General features: G+C 43.6%; 1 protein-coding gene across 1 annotated transcript in view; it reads right to left on the bottom strand.

Annotated features, from left to right (window-relative positions):
- Positions 1 to 630: 630 nt before the first annotated feature.
- TRPM5 (transient receptor potential cation channel subfamily M member 5) overlaps positions 631 to 27,841 on the bottom strand; it is a 44,350-nt gene continuing 17,139 nt past the window's right edge. Inside the window, exons 9-24 of the mRNA XM_054390309.1 lie at positions 26,763 to 27,098; positions 25,639 to 25,770; positions 24,217 to 24,340; positions 21,378 to 21,523; positions 20,535 to 20,647; positions 19,024 to 19,119; positions 16,294 to 16,552; positions 14,891 to 15,009; positions 13,055 to 13,187; positions 9,951 to 10,125; positions 6,809 to 6,977; positions 5,614 to 5,792; positions 4,201 to 4,333; positions 3,459 to 3,531; positions 2,373 to 2,463; positions 631 to 731 (exon numbers count right to left, since the gene is read on the bottom strand). Coding sequence (XP_054246284.1) covers positions 631 to 731; positions 2,373 to 2,463; positions 3,459 to 3,531; positions 4,201 to 4,333; positions 5,614 to 5,792; positions 6,809 to 6,977; positions 9,951 to 10,125; positions 13,055 to 13,187; positions 14,891 to 15,009; positions 16,294 to 16,552; positions 19,024 to 19,119; positions 20,535 to 20,647; positions 21,378 to 21,523; positions 24,217 to 24,340; positions 25,639 to 25,770; positions 26,763 to 27,098 — 2,379 coding nt within the window. The remainder of the gene's footprint in view (positions 732 to 2,372; positions 2,464 to 3,458; positions 3,532 to 4,200; positions 4,334 to 5,613; positions 5,793 to 6,808; positions 6,978 to 9,950; positions 10,126 to 13,054; positions 13,188 to 14,890; positions 15,010 to 16,293; positions 16,553 to 19,023; positions 19,120 to 20,534; positions 20,648 to 21,377; positions 21,524 to 24,216; positions 24,341 to 25,638; positions 25,771 to 26,762; positions 27,099 to 27,841) is intronic.

The raw sequence follows: 27,841 nt of genomic DNA, 5'->3' as shown, positions 1-27,841 counted from the left end.
AGGACTACCCACAGAAGGCAGCGTGGGAAGAGCCTGTGGTGAGTGCAAGCACTGGAGGGTGGTAATGACTCCAGGAACTGTATGGACTGTAATAGTTCAGGATCCCAGGCCCTTTCCTGTGGAAACTATTTCTTGGTTTCCTTCCTAAGCAGCTCAGAAATATGAGCTTGCTTTCTTGGCCAAGGAAGTGGCTTGTTTTCAGTAAGTAATCACCCTTTAAAAGGGAGACTCCCTTGAACAGAGAAACGTGGAATTAGCAATGATGTCAATGGATTGAGGGTGGGATTTGGAGAAAGAAAGCAAATGGTGTTTAGAAAAGAAGGTGGCAGAGTTGTCCTGGAGGAGAAAGTTTTTTCTGTGATTCATGGAACTGGGTGTTTGGAGAAAAGACCAAACAATACAGGAGCAGGAAGGAAGAGGAAAGCCCAGGAAACTGATGGAGGAAACCCAAGAAATGCTCAGTGGTGTCAAACATTGGCAATGCTTGGCATGAAGGCCAAGAGAGTGCTGGGCTTTGGGCTGTCAGGAAATTGAGATTTGCCTTTCTACAGCAGTTCACTAGGATGGGGTTTGACTTCTGCAGTAGTTCAGTAGGACAAAAGGGTTAATCTGAAGAAAAGAGAATACCATTTAATTATCAATGAACATGATATCACTCTCAGACTGATCTGCTCCATCTTCTCTTCCACTTCTTTCTGTCAAAGGCACTTCCACACCGGCATTTGTCACACCTAACAGGATTGCAAAAGACATGTGCTTGTTTAACACCTTAGGACAAGGGCCACGAGACAGTAATTAACAAAGTTTAAAACATTGAAAATAACAACAAATAAAAAGGTAATGTAGATTATTAGTTTGCATTTCCTCAGTTAACAATGAAAAGCAGGTTTCTTTGTTTTTTAAGTGTTCAGTTCCTGCTCTTTATGCAGTTACAGCATTCAGATGTCAGGGGAACATGCTGCAGGGTGTTTTTTCTTACTGGAATGTTGATAATGAAGCAATTTAAGTATGTCTTACAAGCTTCTAATAGAATTAAGTCAAGCTTGAGGTTAGTTTGAGCCCAAGTGACTTGAGGTCTCATCATGTCACAACCTTGTTGAGTTCCTAGCTACTTCTTTTTCCCATGTAATTTATATATGTGCAGTTCATGGGGTTTGGAGGGTGTGGTTTTTGTTTTTTTTTTTGTAGCACTCATAGGTAGATACTGAAATAGGTCATTAGGAAACCTATCCAGAATCTTTATTGTGCTGGATATCCTGTGGCTGAGGAATAGTCTGCTTCTAGCTCTGATGTTTTAAACTCCAGACAGCCCCTGGGACACAGAACATGATTTTTAATGGACAGGAATAGTTGCAGCTCTTAAGGTAAATGAGTTGTGTTGATTAAAATAATGAAGGAGGGTTGCTGAATTGGTTTTCCTGATCACTGTTAGCCATGTGAAATGTTTTGGCAGTAGCATCTCATTGGACTGTGGTTAGTAGGTCAAGAGAGGTTCTCCTCCTCCTCTACTCTGCCCTGGTGAGGCCCCATCAGGAATATTGTGTCCAGTTCTGGCCCCCTCAGTTCAAGAGGGACAGGGAGCTACTAAACAGAGCCACAAAGATGATTAGAAGAGTGGAATTATCTCCCTTATGAGGAGAGTCTGAAGGAACTGGGGCTCTTCAGCTTGGAGAGGAGGAGACTGAGAGATGACCTCATTCATGTTTGTAAACAGGTGAAGGGTGAGTGCTGAGAGGATGGAGCCTGGGCTGGGTGGTGCCCAATGACAGGACAAGAGGCAATGGTGGAAGCTGAAGCATAGGAAGTTCCATGTGAACATGAGGAAGAATTTTTTTCACAGTGAGAATGACAGAACACTGGAACAGGCTGTCCAGGAGGGTTACGGAGTCTCCCTTTGGAGATATTCAAGACCTGTGTGGATGTGTTCCTGTGTGGTCTGGTATAGGTGATCCTGCTCTGGCAGGGGGGTTGGACTGGATGGTCTTTCAAGGTCCCTTCCAGCCCTTAACATTCTGTGTGACTCAAGAACCCCAGGGCAAAGAAACCCTGTGGCAAAGGGATTCTTATTTATATGCTTAAAATTTGGGTGAGTTCATTTTAATTTGCACTGAGGGACACCCCTTTCCCCAAAGCTTTTAAATATAATTGGCTAAAGTTAGTATTTTCATTCTGAAGTATGAATATTCTTCTTGTTTATAGATCCATTACCTGTAGGTGCCTCCTGATGGGGTTCTTTTCCAATCTTTCCTTCTCCTTGCATTTTTAACTAAATTGTTCAGCTTTTCAGTAGAATCATGGAATCATTTCAGTTGGAAAAGACCTTTAAGATCATTGAGCTCAACCACTGTTTTGTCATTGTTTTCAATAGTTACCTGTATAGTTTGGAGCTGGTTGGTTGTACATGAGGTTGGGTTTGGTCAAAACCTCTGCTATTGAGGAGATAACAGCTGCACAGTAGCAAATCTACAAAAATAAACAGTGATTTCTATATCAGCTCACTTTTTGTAGTGCTTCATCCAATCTTAAATCTGCATGAAACAGGATCTAGGCAGCAGACTGAAACAGCACCAGAGATACCACATCTATTTGTTTACTATTTCAAAGAAATAGTTGAGCAGTCTTGGCAGAGAATTTGTATTAAATACCTTCCCTTTTCTGTGAGTATATTGCATTACCTCAAGCTGGCAAAAACTATTAAAGCTTTTCCAGTGTGTTCCTGTTGAACCTGGATTTGGTGTCAACATTGTTCAGTGAATTGCATGGCTTTTTTCAGGAAGCCATAAAGTGGATAAGAAGGGGAGGGAAACTGCAGTGGGAGTATTAAGATAAGGAACTTTGAGCAAAGCCAAAATTACACCAGAGGGACAAAGAAAACAATAAGAGTTGTGCTACATAGCACAGGGTAATGCTGAGCATTTTCAGAGTGTTTTTAAAAAATTGTTTGTTTATATTTCAAGGATTTGTCATCAAAAGCTCCAGATAGGGTTTCCTGCTATTATTTGTATGTTGGACACTTCCCTTTGAGATCTTGTCTGGTATCTATGAAAATCAGCACAGCTGGTGTCCAAGAAGATTAGTCTGGGTCAGATCAGAGAGCATATGAGTATGTTCAAAGGTTTTAAAGACAGACAGGGTTGGGAGAAGGAAGAAAATGGAGGAGGGGAAGGTGAAGTGTTTACTTCCAGAAGCATCCTTATCAAAGCACATAAATGCTTCTTGACTAGGCAAGCAGAGCAAGAAAGGCTGTATTGCCCTTTCTCCTTTCTACCAGAGCTCAGAAATGTTTCTTTACATATGATACCACCAGGAAGAAAACAATAAGGAAAGTGAAGCTACAATACAGCTCCATTCCTCCTTCCCTTTATCCCAAAACAGGTTCTGCCAAGCTACCATTAAAGGAGAAACCCTAAAGGTCAAATCTTAAAGCTGGTATCAGTGCCTTTAAAACTGTTGCTTACCTGGGCTTCCATAGCTTTAAATCTCTTTTCGTGTTCTTTCAGTCCACCAAAATACTTAGACAGATGATCCACCCTGTGGAAACAAGGCAGACAGGTTAGCAAAGAAGGAGAAGCCTCAGAAGAAACTAAACCACAACCCCCCCTCCCAGTATTAGGGCCATAGTTCCTCATTGGCACATCTGTGGTGCTGAGACATCCCAAAGTCCCCTAAAAGTTGTATCCTTTTGAGATCTTCCTGCAAGAGCAGCATTTCTGAGACACTCTCACCCATTGCCTGACACCAGGGTGTCTGGAGCATCTCTCCAGAGAGGAAAGGCAGAGAGATCTGGGGCTGCCTTGAGAAAAGACTGAGAGTGGATCTTGTGAGTGCTGATCAATAGCTAAAGAGTGGGGAGCAAGAGGATGGGGCCAGACTCTTATCAGCAACAGGAAGAGGGGCAGTGGGTACCAACTGGAACCCACTACATTCCACCTGAAGATGAGAAATTTCTTTGGTGTGAGGGTGCTGGAGCCCTGGAGCAGGCTGCCCAGAGAGGTTGTGGAGTCTCTTTTCTCTGGAGAGCTTCCAACCCCACCTGGATACTGTGATCCTGGGCAATCTGCTCTGGATGTCCCTGATCTAGGAGAGGGGTTGGACTGGATGATCTCCAGAGGTCCCTTTCAACCCCACCATGCTGGGCTTCTGTGTAAGACAGAGGCAATTCCTTGTGATGCAAACTTTCAGTGAGTCAGAATCACATACTTGTTGGATGTGACCTTCAGCCTTTCTTCATTGCTTTCTTTCCTTTCCTGTTCAAGGCTTACAAGATAATTCTCTTTTTGCACCAGCTCCCATGTTATGATTTTTTGATCTAGGCCAACTGGAAGATCTCTTTCTGTAGGGGGAAAAAAAAAAAAGAATGCTATTTTACTCCTTTTTCTGTTACATTGGTAATGGAAGGCTGCTATGCTAAAGAACAATGAAATCTTGTCATTGCAGAAGTGTCATGGTAGGAAAATATAGTGTAAAATAAATATTTTCTACTTTTTTATCGAGTTACCTAAACAGCATGAACCAATTCCTATGGTTCTATTTAAACTCATTTACAACCTCATTGGACTTCTTATGTATTTCAGCCCCAAAGTATTTACTGAGCAGGGTTTTATGTTCAGCTACACTTTATCATCTAAGCTTCTTTATTAGAACAATTACAAACAGGAAGGACAAACTGTGAATAATTCCTTCCACCTTGAAGCATAAAGCCTGTTGTTGTCAAGTGCCCCAGCCAACAGCAGAACTCAATTTCACAGATGTATTTTGAATTAACAACATTGGGTTTGTATCTTCCTAAAGATCTGCAAAGGGCACACTTGCTGCATGCTGCACACATGGCTGAAAACTCTTCATCTGTCACGCTTGGATAGCGAGGAGTGTGTCTGAAAGGGAACCTAGTCCTAGGGTGCTGAACTGTTCCAGTCTGACAGCAGTTCTGCTCCAAAACCCATTATCAGCCTGTGCATGAGGAGTAAATAAACTTATTATCAAATGCTGTGAAACTAGATGGGCCCATAGAAATCTCCAAACACTTTCTGTAACTAGCTCAACTTCATCAACCTTTTTAATTACAACATTTAAGGAAGTACCATTTCTCTTAAGCGTGCTTGCTTCCTCTCCCTGTCTCTGTATTGGGCAATTTCACTGCTTCTGGTGGACTTGGTATTTTTAGGGCTGTTGTACTTAGTAATTACTAAAACCCAAGAGCAAATGAGATAATTGATTCAAACTACACACTGTTAGCTCTTCAGAAATCAAGTTCCTTTAACTAATTTGATGTCAGCACCTTTGTTGTAATGATTACAATGCATAAAGAGGCCGTGAGCAACCTGGTCTAGTGGAAGGTGTCCTTGCCCATGGCAGGGGAGTTGGAGCTTATGATCTTTAAAGTCTCTTCCAACCCAAACCATTCAATGAAGCTATGAAAATGCCTTGTGGGGAATTGTTTCTATTAGAAGGCATGTGATAAGCTTTGATCTTCCATTTATACTGTCCTGGCACCCTCTGTTCAAACTAAATTGTGACACTCGGCTTGACGAAATCTCAGCTGCTCTTCTGTTTTGCTTATGCAGCGTCACCCAGGAGAGTGTCAGGGTGTCCAGTTGCTAGATGCCAACTCACCCAGATGTTCATTTTTACGTTCCACTTTGTTGAAGATCCTCCTGAGAACCAGAGTTAGGTGATTAATAATGATAAAGGGTGGCGCTAAGGCAGGCCGGCCGTGATACTCCACAATCAGGTTGTAGCGCTGAATCTTCCAGAAGATGTCTGCATTGCCCTGAACGACTTGAAAGGTGTAACTGTAATTGGGAGGGGGGAAAAAAAGAAGTGTGGAACTGGTTTTTAACATCAGCTAAGTTAGATGAAGCTTATTGTTACAAAATGTAGTCCCATGTTTACAGAAGGAGCAGCGAGCTCAGCAAGTAGTGTTAATTTAACCTAAAGTTTGTGCAAATTCTTAGACATTAGGCTACATAAGGCTCCAAGGAGACCTTATTGTAGCCTTCCAGTATCTTAAGGGGGCCTACAAGAAAGCTGGGGAGGGACTTTTCAGGGCATCAGGTAACGATAGGACTAGGGGGAATGGAACAAAACTAGAAATGGGTAGATTGAGATTGGATGTTAGGAAGAAATTCTTCCCCAGGAGGGTGGTGAGACACTGGAACAGGTTGCCCAGGGAGGTGGTGGAAGCCTCATCCTTGCAGGCATTTAAGGCCAGGCTGGATGTGGCTGTGAGCAACCTGCTGTAGTGTGAGGTGTCCCTGCCCATGGCAGGGGGGTTGGACCTGGCTGATCCTTGAGGTCCCTTCCAACCCTAACAATTCTATGATTAAAACAATTGCAGTTGCAGGCTTCAAATGTTAAAAAAGATATTAGGATTTTTTTTTCCTTAAGAAAAGTAATTCCACTGCACTTGGGCAAGATCAGCAAACATGCCACCTCAGTTCTTCAGCCAAATGGATCACTATTAGCAGTGTTGACATCAAGCATTTCCCCTATGAGCAGATGAAGCCTGCCAAGTTTACAGCTGCTGTGCACCTGCAGGATTCTGCTGCAGCCCAGCCATGGAGCCAGACCCTTCTGTGCAGGTTTAATTGAATTTTAGCAGTAAAAGAGGCAGCTTCTTGTCTTTAATGTGGCTAGAGTAAGGATAATGAGAACTTAAGAACTCTATGATCACAGACCCCTACCTATCAACTCCCAAAGAGTATTCATTAGAAAGGGACTAGTGTGTTCCAAAATGAATAGCAGTAACCACAGCCATTCAGTTAAACCTTTGAGCTTCTGTCCTGGTACTTCCTGAAATGGCTCTTACCTGAACATAGCAATCAGGAGATTCAAAAGGAGAACATTTGTGACTAATAGGAAGATGACCAAGAGAAGTATGACGAGCCAGTTGGCATAGCTGTTAGGGCATGCTGGAGAGTTCTCCTGCAGAGTCTGCAGTGGATCCAACGTGCAGTTCCTGGGATGCATTCGTGAGGCTGCAGAGGAAGAGAGAGAACTCAAAGAACAGTTTTGACAGACAGACCCTACTGCCATGTGTACTCCTTAGAGCAGAGACAAAAGCTTTGCATTTTTGGTGAGCAAAATCTCTTTCAACCAAGACTGGCAAGGCTTGCAAGTCGCTCCTGAGGCTTGAAGTATTGCATTTCATAGCTAGTTGAGTGCAAATGCCAACAGAATTAATAGCTCCAAACATGTCCTTTTTAAAGAACTTGTGACATGGATGGATGTGTACATTTAGTACCTTTACTGTTCAAATGACAGGACAATGATCACATTAATGACTGAAATGAGATTTCATCTTGGCTGCATATCTTGTCCTGAATGTTTCACAATCATTAAAAGCTAAAACCAAATATTGTAGTAACATTTTTGTACTGCTTTCATTGACTACTAACAGGATGGGAAATAGGAGACCCTCTAAACCCTAGTGGGACAGTTCTTTGACTGCTTGACTTACTGAGCTGCTTCTTGCAGTTGAAAGATCATTTATGTGAACTAATATCCAATTTCCTTAGTTTTTGTGAAAGGTTCATCACATCATGTACTTGAAGAGACGTAGCTTTAATGTGCAAGAGGTTTGCAGCCAGTGAAGAGCTCCAGAACTTGGCTGCTTGTTCAGTGGCTGTCACAGCTGGCTTGTTAGTAGTGTTCTGCAGAGGAGGGTTGTATTTCAAAGGCTGGGGTTTAGGCTAGTTTTGAGTGTCCAAATTCAAACCATCTTTGAGTGTTTAGCAGTTGTGCCTTCCCCTTCCCCCTCCCCAAACCTGTGTCTTTGCAGTCTTCATGCTGCTACGTGTGTTAGAGGAGAAAACTCAGTAAAACCTGGAAATGGGGTTCCTCATCCTAAATTTCAACTACTTTGTACATCTGAGCTGGTAGGCAAGGTTAGTAAGAATGGTTCTACTGCATTAGACCAGAGGTCTACGCTCGTGTCCTGTCTCCAGCTATGAATTAATTCCACAGATTTCGAGGAGCATGATGATATTGATACTGTTCTCTTCACCATTTTTTTCCAGTAATAATCCTTTTTCCCCAGTGCCACAGATAACCTCAGAATCATATTCCTTTAGAGCATGTACTTACAATCCTATTCCTTTAGAGCATGTAGTTACATCACGTGGCATATTAAGGCTTCTACAATCCCCACAACATCAAATCTCACCACAGCTAGGGCTGCTGTCACCAAGTGCACTACCTTAGGTTTATCTACACCAAGTTTCATTTGGTGATTTAGCACTCATGAGGGTCCTCTGGATCTCTTAGTTGTCAGCTTTAGTCTTTATTACCTAGTAATGTAGTTTTGTCAGCAGATTTTGCCCCCCTCATTACCCATCTCCTTTTCCATGTTTCCTAAAGCTGTCAAACAGAACAAGCCCAGAGGGCCCCAGAACAAATGTCTCCCTTCTGGAAATCGCCTGTGTAATCAATTAACTTTTTTCTTGTGTCTTTTAACCAGTTATTTATCCAGGTGAAGACACCCTCTGGAGAGAAACACACACATCTAGGGAATGCAAGCTCTAACCAATTTCCAGATGAGATGAATCTTGTCCCAGAAAATACTTGCTCCTCTCCAATTACTGTAATGGAAATGAACCACTGGTTGTGCTGTGTAGGCAGGCAAAGTTAAGTGAGATGAATCACACCCTGCTCTCTTGTCTCATTCAGAGCTTTTTGGCTTTCCTAAGCAGGGTGAACATGAAATAATACTTAGGGATTTGCTTCTGTCTGTGGGATTTTTATGGTTCCATCTATATTGCCTCAAGTTTGAATCCTGCCTCAATATTGTCACAGTTTTAGGACATGGAGGTGCTGGAGCATGTCCAAAGAAGAGCAACTAACCTGGTGAAGGGCCTTGAACACAAGTCTGGGGCTGTTTAGCCTTTAGAAGAGGAGGCTGAGGGGAGACCTCATCACCCTCTACAACTATCTCAAAGGAGGTTGGAGTGAGTTGAGGGTCAGTCTCTTCTCATATGCAACAAGTAACAGGACAAGAAATGGGCTGAGGTTGTGCCAGGGGAGGCTCAGGTTGGATATTAGGAAAAATTTCTTCACAGGAAGAGTTCTTGGGCATTGAAAGAGGCTGCCCAGGGAGGTGGTAGAGTCACTGTCCCTGGATGTTTTCAAGACTCCTGGATGTGGTGCTGTGGTTTAGTGGCAGTGGCTTAGCAGCAGTGGTGGGATTGTGAGCTGCAGGTGAGTGGTTGGACTTCATAATCTCAAAGGTCTCTTCCAACCTCCACAGTTCTACGAGTCTATGATTTTGTGCTGTTATTCTGGCTAAATGCTGTACCATTACTTCAGACTTCTTTAGGAGATGACCTCTTCTGTGTTTTATCTGCTTACCTACGAGAAGCCTTTGAACTTTTCTGCCCAAGTATTTCCACGTCCTCTGACCATTTTTATGTTGTCTTGTTTGAAAGGTTGCACATAGGCCATTACCAGCTTTATTTGGTTTGGGCAGCTTTACCTCCAGAGTCAATAAATTCTCTAGAGGAATATTTATTCTAACCCAGAAGTGTTTGCTTATGGGCAGAGCTGTGCTGCTTTAACACTATCACATTAAACTACTGCCCAGATCTGTGGAGAAGCTATTATTGCAGTTTACACAGGGTTATCTGGCTCTAGGTTAAACTCAACAGAAATGGACTGAAGGGAAGGAAGGAAGGAAGGAAGGAATTTTCAAGCTGCTGATCCTTGTGTGAATGTTGCTGGCAGCTTCTCTAAACAGGGCCAGCCCTTATGCTCTAATGTAATTGCACAGGGCACATTATCTCTTTGCAAATACACTATGTATATCACAGTAATGTGAAAGCTTTAGCCTGCAGGACCCAGAAGCATTAAAATAAAAGACAATACTGGGAGGGAATTCCATGCTCTACTCTGAAGCATGCATTCAAAGCTAGCCAAATTAAGGGAGGGGGAGGAGGGGAGGGAAGAAATTTCCTCACTGTCTATTTCATCCAGTGGAATCTGGCCAAATATCTGCAGGTAGGGACGATAAAGCACCCTTCTGAATATCCATTCCACTCGGCCGTCGTTGGGATGAAGCAGAGCTTGAGTTGTCACACCATAGGCAATGAGCCACACGCTCAAGAAAAAGAGAAAGAAGAAAACATCTTTCATCTGCAAAAGAGAGAAGAGGAGGAGAGGTGACTGTAATAGCATGGTCAAAGAGCAGCAGTCTTCCTGTAGGAGAACAGCTCAAATAAGTCTGTTCCTTTACAAGCTTGTTCAGGTTAAAGGAGGTGGAATAGGATCCAGTTCCATGCACAGAATTTCTCTCTTGATCTTGCTGTTATCATGTTGTTCTTTGCCTGTCTTCATCATTTTGCTTTGATAGCTCATGTAGATAAAGGCATGTTTTAAATGAGAACCTTCCTTTCCAATCAGCTAAACATTTTCTCTTTGAAATGAATCATCCTGTACCTTTTAAGCAGATTTCCTGTGAGAGCCTACAGTACCAGCAGCTGCTTTACTGGGAACCTTGTACCAGAGCTCTGCAGCAGTGAGTGCTGGTGGCAGTTGCTGCTTGTTGATGAACAGTGAGCCACTGACACAGCAGGCATGGAAGGCTGCATGGATCAGGTAGCTTGTGTCTTGGGTTTTCAAGCTAAGTAATGCATCTGAGGGACTGTTTTCAGGGCTTCCTGCTTTTAAACCTCATGTTTCTCTACAAAAGCAGGAGTAATTGAATCCTAAAACACTTACTTTAAAAAAAAATGTAATCTGTATTTCAAGTGCAATAATTTCTCCCTGGTGGAAGAGGAACACTTCATCTTCTTCCCATCTAGTCTGACAGAGTTCATTAGGGACTATAGATTCATTGCAATTAGATTATTGGATTGTGCAGTTACCCAAAAGCCTTTAAGAGCTCCAGGATGTTACTTAGAGTTCTATTAAGAAACACAATATGTAAGCAGGGAAGACACAGTTGGTAGCTCTCTCCTTAGTTTCACCAATCTGCTTTGCTCTCTGGATGATTTAAAGTGCAGCCATGCTTCAGGACTGTAATGGTGTCACAGTTAAGAGAGAGTGGTGGCAAGTTTGGAGATGTTATGCTCCAGTCTGCAGTCTCACTGTGAACACTGATTGTTCTGCTATTGAACTGCCATTTTAGCAGCTAATAGTCTTAGTTCAGCAGTTCTGGAGCAAGGTTGAAAGGGAGAAAGACACTAAGAGAGAACCTTGGAGTGCTTCTCTGATTAAGTAAGGGAAACATTCTTGCCCGAACCCACTTGGTGAAGATGTCAGTTGCTGAAGTAGAATCATAGAATGCTGGGGGGTTGGAAAGGACTTCCAGAGCTCATCAAGTCCAACCTCAAGTAACTTTCACTCTTCTTTCATTTGATGTGAGGTTCAACACTGAACCACCATAGCTAAGGTGTTGTGTTAGCTTGGATGGGGCAAGATGGAAGGTCCTATTTTGTGTTTTTTTTTTTTTTGTCTAGGCTGCTGTTTGTGGTCTTCTTTGCATCTTTTTCATCTGCAGGTCATCTTGTATGGCTTCAGATGCTGACAGAGTGGACATGTTGCTGTATTTGGTCAAGGCCCTGGTTTGGTATGCAGCAAGGAAGGGCTGGGAGCTGTAGGTCTGACTTGTTCTCTCACAAGAGAGCCTGCTAAGAGCCTGCTAATGCTGTAAGCTAGATACTGTTCAAGGACAAATATTTATTTGCTGTTTAGTCTTTTGCTACTCCAAGCAAATGTCATGTTAGACTTCCAGTTGCTGCATTTGGAGACAAATCCAAACAGCTTGGTAGCTATGTTTATTCAATGTATAGGCATGTTTAGACTGCAGGGCTTTCACTGAGCCCTGCTGTGAGTCACAAATCAAATGTTTGTAGAATCTATAATTGCACTTACAATCAGATAAACTCCTATTAATCAGTTACCATGAGCTAATTTGCCTAAAGGATTAACATGCCAAAATAAAAAGCTCCTTCAGCATACCAACTCATACCCAAGCATCTGATTTCCTGCAGGAGAGTGGCAATAAATAACCATCTTCTATCAACATCTTCCAACATATACTCACAAAGGACTAATATGTTTTCATGATGACTTGGAGCCACAAAGTAGAAGTGAGAGTTAACTCCTGTGGGAAACTCACAGCTGTCCTTTTTCCACAGATTTTTGTTTTCACACTTGCAAATAACATCAAGTGGAGCAGAGTCAGTCAGTAACTGCCCTGCCCTCTGTAAATTGCCTGGTGTCTGTCTGAGGTCTTTCTTTGAGTGTACACAGCTTAGGAGGAGCAGCAGGAAGTGAAAGACACTCTGCTCTTCATTCGGCAAAGTGAAGATAGTGCTCATATAGCCCAGAAGGCAAACCCTGTCCTGGGCTGCATCAAGAGGAGTGTGGCCAGTAGGGCAAGAGAGGGGATTCTGCCCCTTTACTCTGCTCTGGTGAAACTCCACCTTGAATACTGCATCCACTTCTGGTGGCCCCATCATAAGAAGGACACAGAGCTGTTGGAGAGAGTCCAGAAGGGGGCCACGAAAATGATTCAAGGGCTGGAGCACCTCTGCTATGAGGATGGGCTGAGGGAGTGGGGGGTTGTGCAGCCTGGAGAAGAGAAGGCTCCAGGGGAACCTTATAGTTGCCTTCAAACACCTGAAGGGATCTTACAGGAAGGGTGGAGAGGGACTTTTCATCAGGGTTTCTAGGGACAGGACAAGGTGGAATCATTTTAAGCTGGAGGAGAGTAGGTTTAGATTGCATCTTACAAAGTAGTTCTTCAGTGTGAAAGTGGTGAGACTCTGAGTTGCCTTGGAGGTTGTGGATGCCTCCTCCCTGGATGTGTTCAAGACCAGGCTAGATGAGGCTTTGAGCAGCTGAGTCCAGCTGAGAGGCATCCCTGCCCATGGCAGGGAGGTTGGAGCAGATGATCTCTAAGGCCCTTTTCAACCTAAGCCATTCCATGATTAGGTGAGTTCTAAGGATTGGTCAGTTGGGACCAAGATGTTCCATGACAGATCTCCTTGGAAAGAGAAGATTTTCTACTCTCCATTTTCCAGAAAGCACAAGGATTTACCTGAGACTGCACACTTACCATCCTTTCCACAATGATGATCTTGGGTCCCAGCTGTTTGTGAATTGCAAAGATATGTATGAGTCTGAGTGTGAACACCATGAAATCAATGGCAAGGATTGTACGGCCAGCTTGAAAAGTCGAGTCCAGCATCCTGCAGAAGGCATGAAATGAAATGTCAGATCTCAGCAAGCACTGCTGGGAAGTGTTCCTGTCATCAAACATTGCTCTCAGTTTCTGGGCACAGCCTAGCCAGGAAAAGGCAGGTGCTTCAGGGCTGTGGGTGCAGAAGCATGTAACAGGAATGGAACATCGTGTGCCAAGGTGACCAAGAAGGCAAACTGCAGCCTGACCTGATTCAGGAATAGTGTGGCCAGCAGGAGCAGGGCAGTGGTTGTCCCTCTGTATTCAGCACTGGTGAGGCCATACCTTGAGTGCTGGGTTCACTTTTGGGCCCCTCTCTGCAAGAAGGACATTCAAGTACTGGAGCAGTCACAGAGAAGGACAATAAAGCTGGTGAAGGGTCTGGAGAAGAGGGCTGGTGAGCGGCTGAGGGAACTTGGATTGTTTAGTCTGGAGAAAAGGAGGCTGAGGAGAGACCTTCTGGCTCTCTACAACTCTCTGAAAGGAGGTTGTGGCCAGGTGGGAGTCAGTTTGTTCCCCCAAGTAACAAGCGACAGGATGAGAGGAAACAACCTCAAGTTGTGCTGGGGAGGTCTTGCTTGGACATTAGGAAAATTTTCTCCATTGAAAGAGTGGTAAAGCCCTGAAACAGCTGCCCAGGGAAGTGGTGGAGTTGCCATTCCTGGGAGTGTTCAAAAAAACCATGAAACAACAACAACAAAATAGCTTTTCTGTACACGTGTGTGAATATTCCAGTATGCCTTGTTGTGTTCTCTGGAGCAATTTCTATGATTCCACAGAATTTTAGATGCTTTTATTGCAGGAACATGACTCAAAGCTTGTGAAAGTAAATGTGACAGCTCTCCCTTAGGTGTACATTAGACTCTCCTGTCAGTGGACATGCACAGCCCTTGTTACTGATGCTGACCACATGGTACAGAAATGCAAGGTCCTGCACCTAGATCAGGGCAACCCTGGGTATCAATACAGGCTGGGGGATGATGAAATTGAGAGCAGCCCTGCAGAAAAGGACTTGGGGGTGCTGGTGGACAAGAAGCCAGATGTGGGCCAATAATGAGCACCTACAGCCCAGAAGGCCAATGGCATCCTGGGCTGCATCAAAATCACCAACAGGCAAGAGAGGTGATTCTGCCCCTCTGCTCTGGTGAGACCTAACCTGGAGCAGTGTCCAGCTCTGGAGCCCTCGACACAGGAAGGACATGGACCTGATGGAGTGGGTCCAGAGGAGGGCCACCAAGGTGATCAGAGAGCTGGAGCACTTCTGCTATTAGGACAAGCTGAAAGAATTTGGACTGTTCAGCCTGGAGAAGAGAAGGCTCCAGGGAGACCTTAGAGCTGCGTTTCAGTATCTGAAGAGCACCTACAGGAAGGCTGGGGAAGGATTATTTAGAAGGGTCTGTGGGGATAGGATGAAGGGCATTGGCTTGAAACTGGAGCAGGACAGATTTAAGCTGAACATCAGGAAGAAGTTCTGCACAATGAGAGTGGTGAACTCTCTTTGGAAGAGGTTTTCCAGGGATGTGGTTGAGACCCTGTCCCTGGAGACATTCAAAATCAGACTTGATGTAGCCCTGGGCAACCTGACCTAGGTGAAGGTGTCCCTGCTGGCTGCAGGGGGGGGTTGGACAAAATGGCTTTTGAGGGTCCCTTCCAACCCAATGCAATCTGTGAAGCTGTGAACATATATATATATACACTTATATTTATACATACCTGCAGGTTACCCCAATTATGAAAAGGAAGATGGTGACCATATCACATTTATTCCAATTATCTTCCACATACAGTTTAAATTTTTTCACTAAATTGGTGTCTTCATCTGTATAGAAACTCTGAAAAAGAGCAACAATCATTGGTCTTGATCTGTTTCCATTTGCATTATTTCACTGGGAGTTTTAACATAATATCTGCTGTCTTTTTCTCTTTCATTGCAAAGAGCAAAACCAAATTCCTAGTGGAATAGGAACCAAAGCTTGAAAACAGAAGCTCAGTTTGCTGTCCTACAATACTGAAGTTGGAAGAAAAAGGAAAAAAAAAAAAAGAATTTTTTTCTTCTTGTGGTATTAGCTTTAAGATTTTTTTGAGACCTGATCTAAGATCTTGTTAGCATTCTGGCTGTTGAACAATACAAGAACTTCTTCCAGCCCAAGTTCAGGTTCCATACCTCACTCTCTGATTAGCTTAGAGAGGTCTGGCATCTGTGTGCTGGAATTGTCAGTGAGCACACATTTGATTGTCTAGGCAGAGAGCTGGGCTTCTTAACTGGGTTTTAGCCTGGCAGTCTTCATGTCTTACAGGTTTACAGTGAGACATTCTTTGGATATTTTCCACATCTTCCTCTGGTTATGACCTTGCTGCATGATTTCAAAAGCAATCTTAACTGGGATTCCCTTTGGTGTCCCTTTTTGCTTAAACAATGAACACCTTTGTTCTTCAGAGTAAGTGTTTGTAGCTGCCTTTTTGTGTGTGTGTGTGTGTCTGTGTCTAAAGAGGACAGCTTTCTGCACACACAGTTGGCAACACACTAGCACCATTGTTCGCACATTATTTCCCTTGTTGAGCTGAGGATGTCCCAAAACCAGTAACCAGGAGGGTAATGCAGAAGGTTGTTTTGGTTTTGGTTGTTAGGAAAGCAAACCAGAAAGAGTTCTACTAGTATTTTGAGTTGAGAAGTAAGAGAAACACAAATAAGCTGAAGTCATTTGCTTCAGTTTTTTAAACAGCCCTCAGCAGGGAAGGATCACTTAAAAGAATGTAGAGCTGTCTGTTGTGTCTCCAGGTGTAGAATATAACCTCATTACATGTGGTGGGAGGGGAGTGCAGTCAGAGGGATGCTTTGTAAAATGAGGGACACTTGAGTCTCATCAGATCATTTGGTTTGGCTACTGCTAGAATAGGATGGAACAACAGAAGTGGAAGGAACAGCTTGCTGTGGGAGAGAGAGGAAGAGGTGTTTTGGGTAATGTAAGTTCTGAATTGTTCTTCTTTGCAAAAGTGACACTTAAAATCCTCAGGCTTGTACAGTTATGCAGCTTGCAACTCTGATCCAGAATCCTGCTTCAGGTTTTACTGTGTAATTATTACCTTCCTGCATCTCAATGCAGCAGGGCACTGACCTGTCGGATTTCTTCCAAGACCAAGGTGAAAACCCAGAAGTAAAGTATAATTTCTTTAGCAGATGGGCCCTTGGGTGGAGGTGGTTGAAAGTCCAGTAGCAGGACATATGTAAATAGAAACAGGAAAGCAAAGTACATTATAACATTCCCCATAAATACAGTTACAGGGGCGCTCCAGAACTTTCTCCACCGAGTAAACAGGAATGTAGCCCACGCTCTGTTTGTAGAAGGGTTCTGTGTTTCCAATTTCACATTTCCTCTGCAAAACAAAATGGATATAGACATGGTGATGATTCCTTAACTTAGTTCATGGGAATTAGCTCAGTATTATTCTATATAAAGCTTCCTGTAAGATAGTAACAGGTAGATGCTGGAGGGGTGGCAAAGAGGAAGGTGGTCGAAATTGGTGCAGTCACATTTTTGAAGCAGAAATAAGTTAAAGAGAAGGTTTTGGGAAACAAAATCAGACTTAAATACAAATCCTTGTTGTTTTAGTATTGATTTGTTCATTTGGTGTGTGGTTTCACTGAGTTCCTCCTGTGTGTAGCACAAACACCGTGCAAATATGCAAGGAGAGGGGGACATGGGCTAATTGCTCTTCATCATCCTGGATAACAGGGCAGAAAAGCAAATGGCCAATGGAGTTTGTGCATCAGTTATGAGTTATTTTGGCTCTAAACATTTCTTGCCTGCAGAAGTTCTCATCGTTGCTGTGACTTTAAGCAATTCCTCTTTCTGACTCGGTCTCAGAAGTGCTGGATCACACCAAGCATTTCTTGACTCCCTTTGCTGTAGCCTCGGGCAGCTATACTTTAGTCCTTTACACAACTTGGAAGTGCTGGCGTCTTGCCCTTTGTGATTAAACGGCAGGAGAAGTACTATAGAAGCCTTTTAGCAAGAAGACTTGACCTTATAAATTCTTTATTAAGGTAATCTTTGGCTATTGTGAAATGACAGGAGTATTTTGGTGACCAAAGGGTAATTTGACCTGTGTGTCTGCAGCTGGCTTTGCTGTGTGCTACCTATTGGCAGCTGGAAATCTTCCTGCACAGAAAATGCAAGTTCCCTGCATTTGATAGCAACCTGATCTTAGGGAGAGGTTTTGTTTCCACCTCAATTGCTCTCCTGTGGAAGCCAGGGTTGTTATTGGATCTTTAGTTTTGTGGCTGTGGCTCTGAGAGGTGTTATCTCTAACAAAAGCTGGGCACAGGAGGGGGTGGTTTTGGTTTCAGCTCTCAAAAAAAATATAAACAGTGACTCTTCACTATTTTTTTTCATTTCCCCTGACAGTCTTGCTAATTATTAAATTCATTTGTCACCAGGACAAATTTCTCCTCACAGCCAGTCTCTTCTGTGTGCCTGATCCTGTGCTGTGCCTCTGAATTTATGACATCATAAAATACATTCCCATGGCAACAGGCCAATATCCTAAACAGATCACTGCAGCTTTACTGTGAGATGGCAAAAGAGATCTGGGACAGAGAGAACCTTTTTGTTAAAATAAATGGCTAAGATAACAGCAATTGGAAGGCACAATGTAAAGACCAAACCAGGCTTCACTCAGGATATGGAAGTGCTTTAGGACGTTGCTTACAAATAGCTCCCACAAGGCTGATGCTTTTGCACCTGTTTTGTAAGTTGGGGACTGAGAAGAACTAAAGATTTTTCTCTAGTATATCAGCAGTTAAATGCCAGAGGCAGAAATAGACCTTAATAACTCAGACTTGGTCTAGGTCTTCAGAATGTGGATGATGATTCCTCACTATCACTGTCCCCAAATTCTCTTTAAATCACTGAAAGACACATGCTTAATACCAGAGGCTGTTTAGCACTACTTAGCCAGTAAGAGGACTTTGTTCTTATCAAAAGTCTTCCCATTCTGACTCAAACCCCTCTGGCCTCCCAGGTTTTGGTGATGAGTGTGGCAGAAGTATAGAGTCAGACGTTCTGAATCACAGGTCTGTGAATGACCACAAGCAACTGACAAAATCTTTGTGCTCAGTTACTAATTGGTGTAATGCTCCTAAGTTTGTAGTTCAGGTGTCTCATGTTTTAAAACATAAATGAAGAGCACTGCTACAGAATCACAGAATCAACTGAATTGGACAGGACCCTTGAAAGTCATTTTGTCCAACCCCCTTGCAGTGAGCAGGGGCATCTCCAACTACACCAGGTTGCTCAGGGCCCAGTCAAGCTTGATCCTGAATCTTACTGTAGATGGAGCCTCCACCACATATCTGGGCAATCTGTTCCAGTATTCACCACCATTTCCTATGATAGGAAACACAAAATTCCCATGTACTGATGTCTGCAAGTACTTCTGTTGCTGTTGTGTAGTAAAGTATGTAGGGATGCACTCAGGTGATGGCAGCTCTTGCTGAGAACCTTCTTTCTGCTCAGCTCAGTAACCTGGCAGGGGCTTGGCTCCTAAATCCAGTGTGTATCCACATGAGCTGAAGGGAATCTCAGGAAATGCTCCCTGATTCCCCAGGTATTGAACAGATACAGACCCCTTGTTCTGTAAGAATTACTCAGAGCAAGCAAAGCTGTGTCATCTTTTCCATTTAGAGAGCAACAGCAGCAGTAACCAGAGGGCACAGCACTTTGTGAGGAGCAATGAAGAGCTTCAGCTGCTCCTTGGGCCATTAGCAGGTCACTAATCCACAAGAAGTGCCTTGTTCTTATGATTGTTGTCACAAATGTTATACTAAGTAATGGTTTTTAACTTACCTATCTTCTTCCTTGGGAAAAAAGAGAGTCTTCTCTGTGTCTAAACTGTCCAGCTCTCTGAATGGCTCTGGCTCATTCTTTGAGTGTTTTTCCTCACTGTAAGGAAATAAACTCAGTTGAAAGGTGATGGTTAGCAAATTTTCACTACTAAATTGGCATTCATACAGGACTGATAGCATTTACTTGTCTTGGACTTGCTCCACTGAGAAGCTATCAGATAATTAACACTCCTTACCTCTGTAAGTCCTCCCTGTTTGTAAGGAGAAAGCTGAAATCCACAAGATTCAGAGAAGTGATAGTTGACATGCTTCACAAAAATGGAGGAGGATACTCAGTTTCCTCAAATTAATGAGGGTTTGAGCAGAACTAACCCCTGCAGCCAGTCCTAGAAGATACCACCCCAGTGCTCCATTCCTGGTTACTCTTAGTAAGGGAGGAAATGTCAGAAATGGCAGGGAATGTGGTGCCAACTCTTGCATTTCCAGGGGAATGAGGCAAAAAAGTCCTCAACAGTACAAATTTGGAAAAGCTTTCTTTGATTATGAATCATAAAGTAAACCTTTCCATCAGAACTTTGCCAAAATTTCACATCATGTTACTTGAGGTTGTGAATCTGGCAGCCACGATGACAGGAAGGTCATCTTTAAGTGACACTGGCAGAAGGAAAGCCTTTAAGTCAGCAGTGCCAAGCAAGTTTTCCTCTTGCTTTCTAAGCAGACTTAACAGTTGAGAGACATTCCATAGTGACAATTCTGATGATGTGTACAAGTCTCAAAATATTAGGAGTGTCTCTTCAAGTTTCAGTTTCTGGATTCTTATGACTGCCTGAGCATCTTGGCTGCTTTGGGGTCTTTTGGTTTGTGTTTTGTTTGTTTGGGTTTTGTGAGTGTTTGGTTGGGTTTTTTTTTTAATTTTCTTTTTGTTTTGGTTTTGTTTGAAGAAAACTTAAGCCTCTAGCTATCCGCACTGTGACAAAAAGCTGTAAACTCCAAAGCACTGCCTGCAGAAGGCTAACAAAGAAATCTCATTAGACATTGAATTTGAAAAATCTTCATTGATTTCAGGTCAGTCTTGTGGTTTTAAGCTTGGCTTACAGCTGTCAAGGCTTGTGGCTGATAGTACTGCTTTTGATTTTCTAGATAAGGTACTGAGGTTTGAGCCAGGCTTCTTCAAAGCTAGAAATAGATGGTACTACACCTGGAGATACTCCAGGTGTGACTGTGTAGGATCTGGAGTTGACAGAATTCCAACAGACTTTCCTGTGGAATATGCAAAATGGAAGTGATCTGTGAAACCATGGCACTGGTCTTTGAGGTATGATAAGAGGCACTAGCAGAGGACACACAAATCACTCAGTCTCATGGTTTGGTTGGTCCTGGTTGACACTCTGAGGTGACACTACTGTTTTTATCACTTAGGTGAGAAATTTTGAGTCAGGATATTTTTATTGCCTAATATTTCATCCTTTTACTTATCCCTTGCACCCAAAGAGCTTTGGGGGTTTTTTTCACCTGAATGTTATTAAATTTGTGTAGATCAGGAAAGGACACCAGAATCCACAGATTAACTTCAGGATTTTTGTGCTTGTGGACATGTCTCCCCACCATATTTTTGTCAGGAAGGCCTGAAAGTGAAGAAAAGAAAAGATGGTTTTACCATCACAGCAACATACATATGGATAAGCACTCCTGTGTTCTGTGGCTCCCAAGACAAGGGAATGCTCTGGAAACCTAAAGCCCAGGCATAACTTCAGAGCAAAGAGGTGCTCTGCATGTCCTCCTGCAGATGTTCAGTGTGCAAAGAGGACGGTGGAATTGTGAGCAACATCTGTAGTACTAAGAAAGTGCAAGTCTGGCACTGGGAGCTAAAAGCACCATCAGTCTTAATTTAGCCTTATATTTGTGGAGAGAACTTGGCTTGTGAGGGCAAAGCTGATTAGCAATTTGATTTAACTTTTATCAGTGAGCTCTTCCTTGAATCTTGAGTGAGGCATTACCTCACATCTTGGAGCAGCTTCATTATGCCTCAGGCAGGTTTAATGTGCTTTCCTTGTGCTGCTCTGGGAGTAAGGAAGGAAGAAAAAACACAGGATGGAATAAGAGCTAAACCTTCTCCTCAGGCCAGTGGTCTGTGGGCCAACTGGATGAAGGGGGGAGCTGTGTTGTGTTGTCAAGGATGCAGCATAATGCCCTCTTTGTATTGTGCTAGAGGGAAGAGTCCCTCTTTGAGGAATGGCTCTTAGGGGATATATTCCATGGGGTCGCTCAGTTGCTGTGCTCCCTTCTTCTGTATCCAACATGATGCGTATGGACCCTAGGGGTAGAGGTGGCGAGGGAAGGGTCTGTAAAACTTACCTGGACACCATCATGTGCAAAGAAAGACTTTGCATCTGCCTCAGTAGCCAGCTGAAGGCATGTGGTTTTGCTCCAGTACTGATTTTTCCTCACCAACAGAGCAAACGCTCTCTCCTCGCTGTTGTGGTAGCATTCACTGAACAGTTCTGCCAAATGAAAGAAACAGAAAAAAACAGAGCTTGTCATTTAAAATAATAACTCAAAAAATACAGAGTGGAAGGCAAGAGAGTGGTATCTGCAGGGCAGAGCATGGTGGCAGCAAAGCCTGAGCACTACCAGATGCTCCTTGCTGCAGCAGAGGCTTCTGCAAGGCTAAAGTAGCTGACAGGAGCCTGAGATTGCTAAGAGGAGGTGGGAGGGGAAGAGGGAGGATGCTGGACACAGGAATAACTTTCTATGGATTTCTGCATGTGTGTACATGTGTTGGGACAGAGGGCAGGCGAAACAGATTTGCCTTGGTGGAAAAAAAATGAATCATTCCCTGTATCTGCAGAAAGGTATGGAGTAAATTCTCAGTGCCTCCCTCTCACCTCTATCTGCATGCTCCCTTCACAGCCTGGGGCCTCTGATGGGCTTGCTTTTTGCTTTTGCCTAGGGTTTGATTTGAGGAGAAATTTTCCTCTTGCAATTATTCTGCTGCAAGACTGCAAGGAACTTGCTGGAAATGTGTCAGTAATCGTCACAGTCTCTCATTTGGAGCTGCTTCGTGTGGAGCTTTAGGCAATACCAAACAAAAGTGCATCTCTTGGATGAGCCTCTCACGCTGTCAAGGATGAGTTGCTAAGCTGCCCCCTCTCTCCTGAACAGACTAAGCCAAAGGAGCAGCTCAGCTTTGGCTCTTAACCAACAAACCCTTGGGTTTAAGACATAGCTATGAGATGCTAGACTCAGTAGGACTCTGTGGTGTAGTCCTGTTTGCAGAGAAGCTTCTCCTGGAGCTCAGAAATCAGGACAAACAGCCAAACATTTGAGGTTCTCTCATTAGACAAGATCTGACTTCTTCTGCCTGTTTCATTCTGCTGATTTACTTCATTACGTCAGTACCTTCCCTAGGCCAGCCTACACCCTGGTGTCACCCTGTGAGGGCTGGAGAAAGGGTCAAATTCACTTAAAATAAGCTGCTACCCAGCCTTTGCCAGCAGCTGGTGTGGTATTTAGCATTCTTAAAGAATGATCACTCTGCTTCATACTGACAGTGGCATCTGGGCCAGCAATTGAAATGGAGGAGCTGTTCTAATGCTGACCAAAACCAAGCAGCAGGCTTCTGTGGAGCTGTAATTCCATGACTAAATTAGTTGAGCTTTGTGATCCTGAAGGTCACAGAGCTCTGGAACAGGCTCCCCAAAGAGGTTGTGGAGTCTCCTTCTCTGGAGACTTTCAAGGCCCATCTGGATGCATTCCTGTGTAACCTGTGCTGGATTCTGTGGTGCTGCTCTGACAGGGGGGTTGGACTTGATGATCTCCTTGAGGTCTCCTTGAGGTCCCTTCCAACCCCTAACTTCTTATGATCCTATGAGAATTTTATTTTTATTTTAAATTTATTTTTATTTTAAAATTTATTTTTATTTTTTATTTTATCTTAATTTTTATTTTTAATTTAATTTTAATTTATTTTAGTTTTTATTTACTTTTTAGTTATTTTATTTTTAGTTATTTTTATTTACTTTTTAGTCATTATTGGTTTTATTTTTATTTACTTTTTAGTTATCATTGTTTATTTTTATTTATTTTTTATTATTGGTTTTGTTTATTTTATTTACTGTTTACTTATTTTTATTTACTCTTTAGTTATTATTTCTATTTATTTTTATTTACTTTTTAGTTATTTTTAATTTATTTTTATTTACTTTTTATTTTTTATTTACTTTTAATTGTTTTTCAAATGTTGAATTTTTAATTTTCTTCTTTATTTTAAGTTTATTTAATTTTATTTTTTAGTTTATTTTTGTTTTTTGTAAAGAATATTGGCCGTGTCAGAAGGGTGGGGAGGGAAATGTGATCTGTGTATAAATAATGTAGCAATGTCTGCATCAGCCTTCAGCTTCTCCATGTGCTGGCTCTAAGGAGAGAGCAAGATCCTCTCTGTTTCCCCCCTGTAGCATTCTGTTTAAAGCCTTTTGGTCACATCAGTGCTGCCTTCAGGTACAGGTCTGGCTGAAGCCAGATCAGCAGAGGAGCTCGTGTGCAGGCATCTGGCTTTAAAGGAGGGAAAGGGGAGAGGGTTTGGCATTCCAGCATTGCAGATGCCTGGATTCATGCTGCTGTAGGGAGGGGCAGCTTTTGCAGTCTGCTCTCAAAGCAGCCTGAGCCTCACTGTGCTTTTGCAGCATGCTTAGCCCTCTTCTGGGTGAGGTAATCTCAAATTATTTTTAGCAGCAAAGACAAACCTTAAAACTTGTTGCTCTGGTGGCCCTTAGAGAGCAAGCTTGATACTGTAGGAAAAGCAGGCTGCTGGGAGCCTGGAAGTGTTCTGGTTATTCTGCCTTGCCTGTCGCTGTGATAGACCTTCTACTGAGACAGACCTTTTACTGAGATCAGGCACTTAAAATACCAATGTGCAGCAGGAGACTAAGTTCTTCCATGCATCCCAGGGGCCAGTCTTGGAATGGTAATTTTTTCCAAAATGATTGGGCTTTAAGTCCTCCTTCTGTGCTGTTTGAATGTTTGGGACTGCCTGCGCTGCAAGGCTGCTAAATGATTCATGAGAGCTGACCTTCTGCAACTTGAAGCAGTGTTGGTTTTGGGTTTTTTTTTTTTTTTTTTTTTTCTCACTTGCTTGCCTTCCACTGGCAGTTACTTCTGAAATGTTTGCTGCTGTTAGGAAGGTGCCATCACTTACCCACAGCGAGCTGCTCGTACTTGGCCTCTTTCATGATCCGTGCTGCCCTGGTCTCTGTCTCCAAGCGGGACATCTCTTTAAGGATCTTGCAGGCTGCCAGAGCTGAAGCCACACCCTCCTGACCCTGTAGAATTATAGAATCGTTAAATTGTTAGGGTTGGAAGGGACCTCAAGGATCATCCAGTTCCAACCCCCCTGCCATGGGCAGGGACACCTCACACTACAGCAGGTTGCTCAGAGTCACATCCAGCCTGGCCTTAAAAACCTTCAGGGATGAGGCTTCCACCACTTCCTTGGGCAACCTGTTCCAGTGTCTCACCACCCTTTGACGGGGATGCTGCTCTCATCATCCCCTGGAGGGCATTTCTGAATGTCCTCCACCAGGGAGAGCTCACTAAGGAACACTTCTAACAGCAACATTTCATGCATGTATTCCCTTTGAAGAACCTTCTTTGAGTACAGGCTTGGAAGTCCAAAATGCCCAACCAAAAGGGCAGTTTTGGTGATATTTGAGAATTGGAATGATATACTGGTAGCTCTTGTGCCTTCTCTGATAAAGGCTTCTGGGTTTGATTGACCTTTGAGGGGCCTGATTCAGGGTAGCAGTCAAAAACTGAAAGGAGAAGAATGATTTAGGGGAATAGAGCTGAACAGTCTCGCAGTGCCAGGACACCAGGAATGTGGCTGGGTGAGAGCCTGCCTGAGGATGTATGGGAAAGGAGGGAGCACAGCTGTCAGGGCACAATGGTGGCACACAGCAGAGGAATGTTACCAGAGCCTTCTGGTAACAGCTCCATAAACACAAGGCCCTGAGAGGTGCAGATGTGTCTGCACGCACACACACGCTCCCTGGCTGAAGAGCTGTGCTGCAGTTTGTCCTCCCCATGCCTCCCCCATTGCCAGATGTGCAATGTCTGGAAGCTCAGGGATGGAGTCTGATAGCTGTGTCTGGCTCAGGGTGGGGAGGGAAGCTATGGCACTGTGCTCCAGATGCAGATGGTTGTGGAGACCAGGAGCCAGTTATGCCAGCTTGGAGCCTAGACTTTGGGAGTGTGGTGCTGCTGTTCCCTACGCAGACAGCACAGTAGCTAAAGACTGAACCTAGAGCCCAAACAATTGACCTGTTGTAGAGGGAACAAAACCTGAGACTGAGCATGGCAAGTCCCCAGCAGCAAGGAGGAAGAGAGCCTGCCCTGCACTCCCTCCTGCCCTGCACTCCCTCCTGCCCTGCACTCCCTCCTGCCCTGCACTCCCTCCGTGTCCAGGGAGCATCAGCCACACGGGGATGGAAGACCCTATGAATGCAACTGCTTGTGTCTTAGTAACCAACCTGTCACTTGAGCTGGAAGGCTGAACAAAACCCATCTCCCATACTTGACAGCTGCCAACGTTTCCCCTGAAGCAGCAAGAGGGAAAGCTTACCATAGCCCAGAAATAGTTTGCCATCTTGTGCCGGTTTTGAAGTACTGCCCATACAAACAAATCCCTCCAAGGATTTTCACTTTTCTGGTTCATATCCAAGGGCCCAGGTAATCGCTTTGTGGGCATTTTCTCCTGAAATATGGTTGGTAGAAATTAAAACCTGCTTTGCAGTCTCATTCCATGCCAGTGACATGACCTAAGCTGCTCTGGGTCTTGCCCACTACTTCATATTCTTTTTTTTTTTTTGTCTTTCTTTTCTGTAGGACTGATTAATTAGTTCATTCTGCACTGAATCAAAGGTCTCTTGTGTCTCCAATAGAACTCAATATGTGTGAGAACATTCTGGATGAAGCTGTGACTCCAATTGAAGTCGATGGCAAAGCTCTCACTGGCTTTATTCAGGGTTTCACTGCTGCTATGTAATATCATACAAGGCAGAACTGTGATTAACTAATCTGGGCTTGCCTTCAGGTCTACTGGATTCTGCTCAAGCACCACAGAGGACATGGCTTCAGAGAAAAGGGAACAAAAGGCATTTTATCTCTACAGAAATAAATCTTGCCCAGGCCCTGTTTAGGACAAGAATAGAGTACATCAGGAGCCTCCTTTTAGTCATTGCTTTGAGAAACCTTTTCTTCACAGGGAGTATTTGAAGTAGAACACTGCTTACTCCTTTAGCAGTTGGTTAAAAAGCTCTCCAGAGGAAGTATGACAACTTAGGTCAAGTTCTGAGTTTTATGTGTATTTTAAAACTTTAAAAATAACTGTTGTGCTAATGAGAAGCAGTCAGAGTGGATTTGGGGTTGTTTTGGGGGTTGGTTGGTTTGTTTGCACAGGTACAGTGAAACCTGGTGCAGTAAAACCCATGTGCAGAGGGGCAGAGAAAGAGGAATCACAATCTGGCTCTCTTAGAAACTTCTTTTTTTTTTTTTCCTTTTAATCCTTGAAATTAAAAAGATAAAACCATTTTAGCCGTAATAATAATGAGCTGAAGAGAAGGAATGAGAAATTGAAGATACTGTTTCTCTCATCTCCCCATTCCTTCCTTGCCCTACCCCTAAAGGGTAGACCTAGGTAGAATATTTTGGAACGGAGCAGGAATGTGATGGAAAGCTGTAACTCACAGATTTCTTGCCTCCATGCATGAGGTCTTGATAGAAACCTTTGCCTGCATCATGGAGAAAATCCTTGAGGACTCTGGAGACCTCACTGAGAGTGAAGAGTGGGCAGTTCTCCTGCACCTTCTGCTGTTGAGCTGCCAAAGTCAACTTGTTCTCTTCATGCTTCTTCAGTAGAAGCTCATAGAGGAGGCACTTCTGAGAAATGGAGCAGTAAAGCCTCTGCAGACGACTGTATGTCAGGAATTCAGCTATGTTAGCCCCATTGTCAACAAATAATTTTACAAATTCTGGTTTGTCGTTGACCAGAGCATCCATCATCACTTCCTCCAGGTCACAGGACTAGATTGATGAAGGGGACAAGAGAAAAAGGATAAAAAAAAAAAGTATTTTAGGGGTAATCATGGATGGGTGAGGAGGGAGATAAGGTTTGATATGAGGACATGTGTGGTTTGGCTTCCACCAGGTCAACAGTGGATAGAATGAGACAGAGGGAGAACCTGCACCTGAGAAAGAACAACCCCATGGGTCAGGATAGGTTGGAGTGGCTGACACGGGAGGGCTGTGCTGCCATTCAACCAGACCTGGGCAGGTTGAGAGTTGGGCAGGGAGAAATTGAATGAAATTCAGCAAGGGCAAGGGGAGAGTCTTGCACCTGGGAAAGAACAACCCCATGGAGCAGGATAAGTTGGGGACTGACCTGTTGGAGAGCAGTGAAGAGGAAAAGGACCTGGGGTCCTAACGGATGGGAGGTAGACCATGAGCCAGCAATGTGCTCTTGTGGCCAAGAAGGCCAAGGGCATTCTAGGGTGGATTAGAAGGGCTGTGGTTAGTAGGTCAAGAGAGGTTCTCCTCCCCCTCTACTCTGCCCTGGTGAAGCCACATCTGGATTATTGTGTCCAGTTCTGAGCCCCTCAGTTCAAGAAGGACCTCAGGGTGCTGCTTGAAAGAGTCCAGTGCAGAGCCACAAAACCAAATAATATTAAGGGAGTGAAACATCTTCCTTAAGAGGAGAGACTGAGGGAGCTGAGGCTCTTGAGAGACTGTGACCCTGAATTGTGCCTCCACCTTCACCATATGGGGAC

Source organism: Indicator indicator, chromosome 21 (assembly GCF_027791375.1).
Source record: "Indicator indicator isolate 239-I01 chromosome 21, UM_Iind_1.1, whole genome shotgun sequence".
Lineage (NCBI taxonomy): Eukaryota > Metazoa > Chordata > Aves > Piciformes > Indicatoridae > Indicator > Indicator indicator.
Note: the sequence above shows the minus strand (reverse complement) of the source record. Positions and strands in the feature narration are given on the sequence as shown.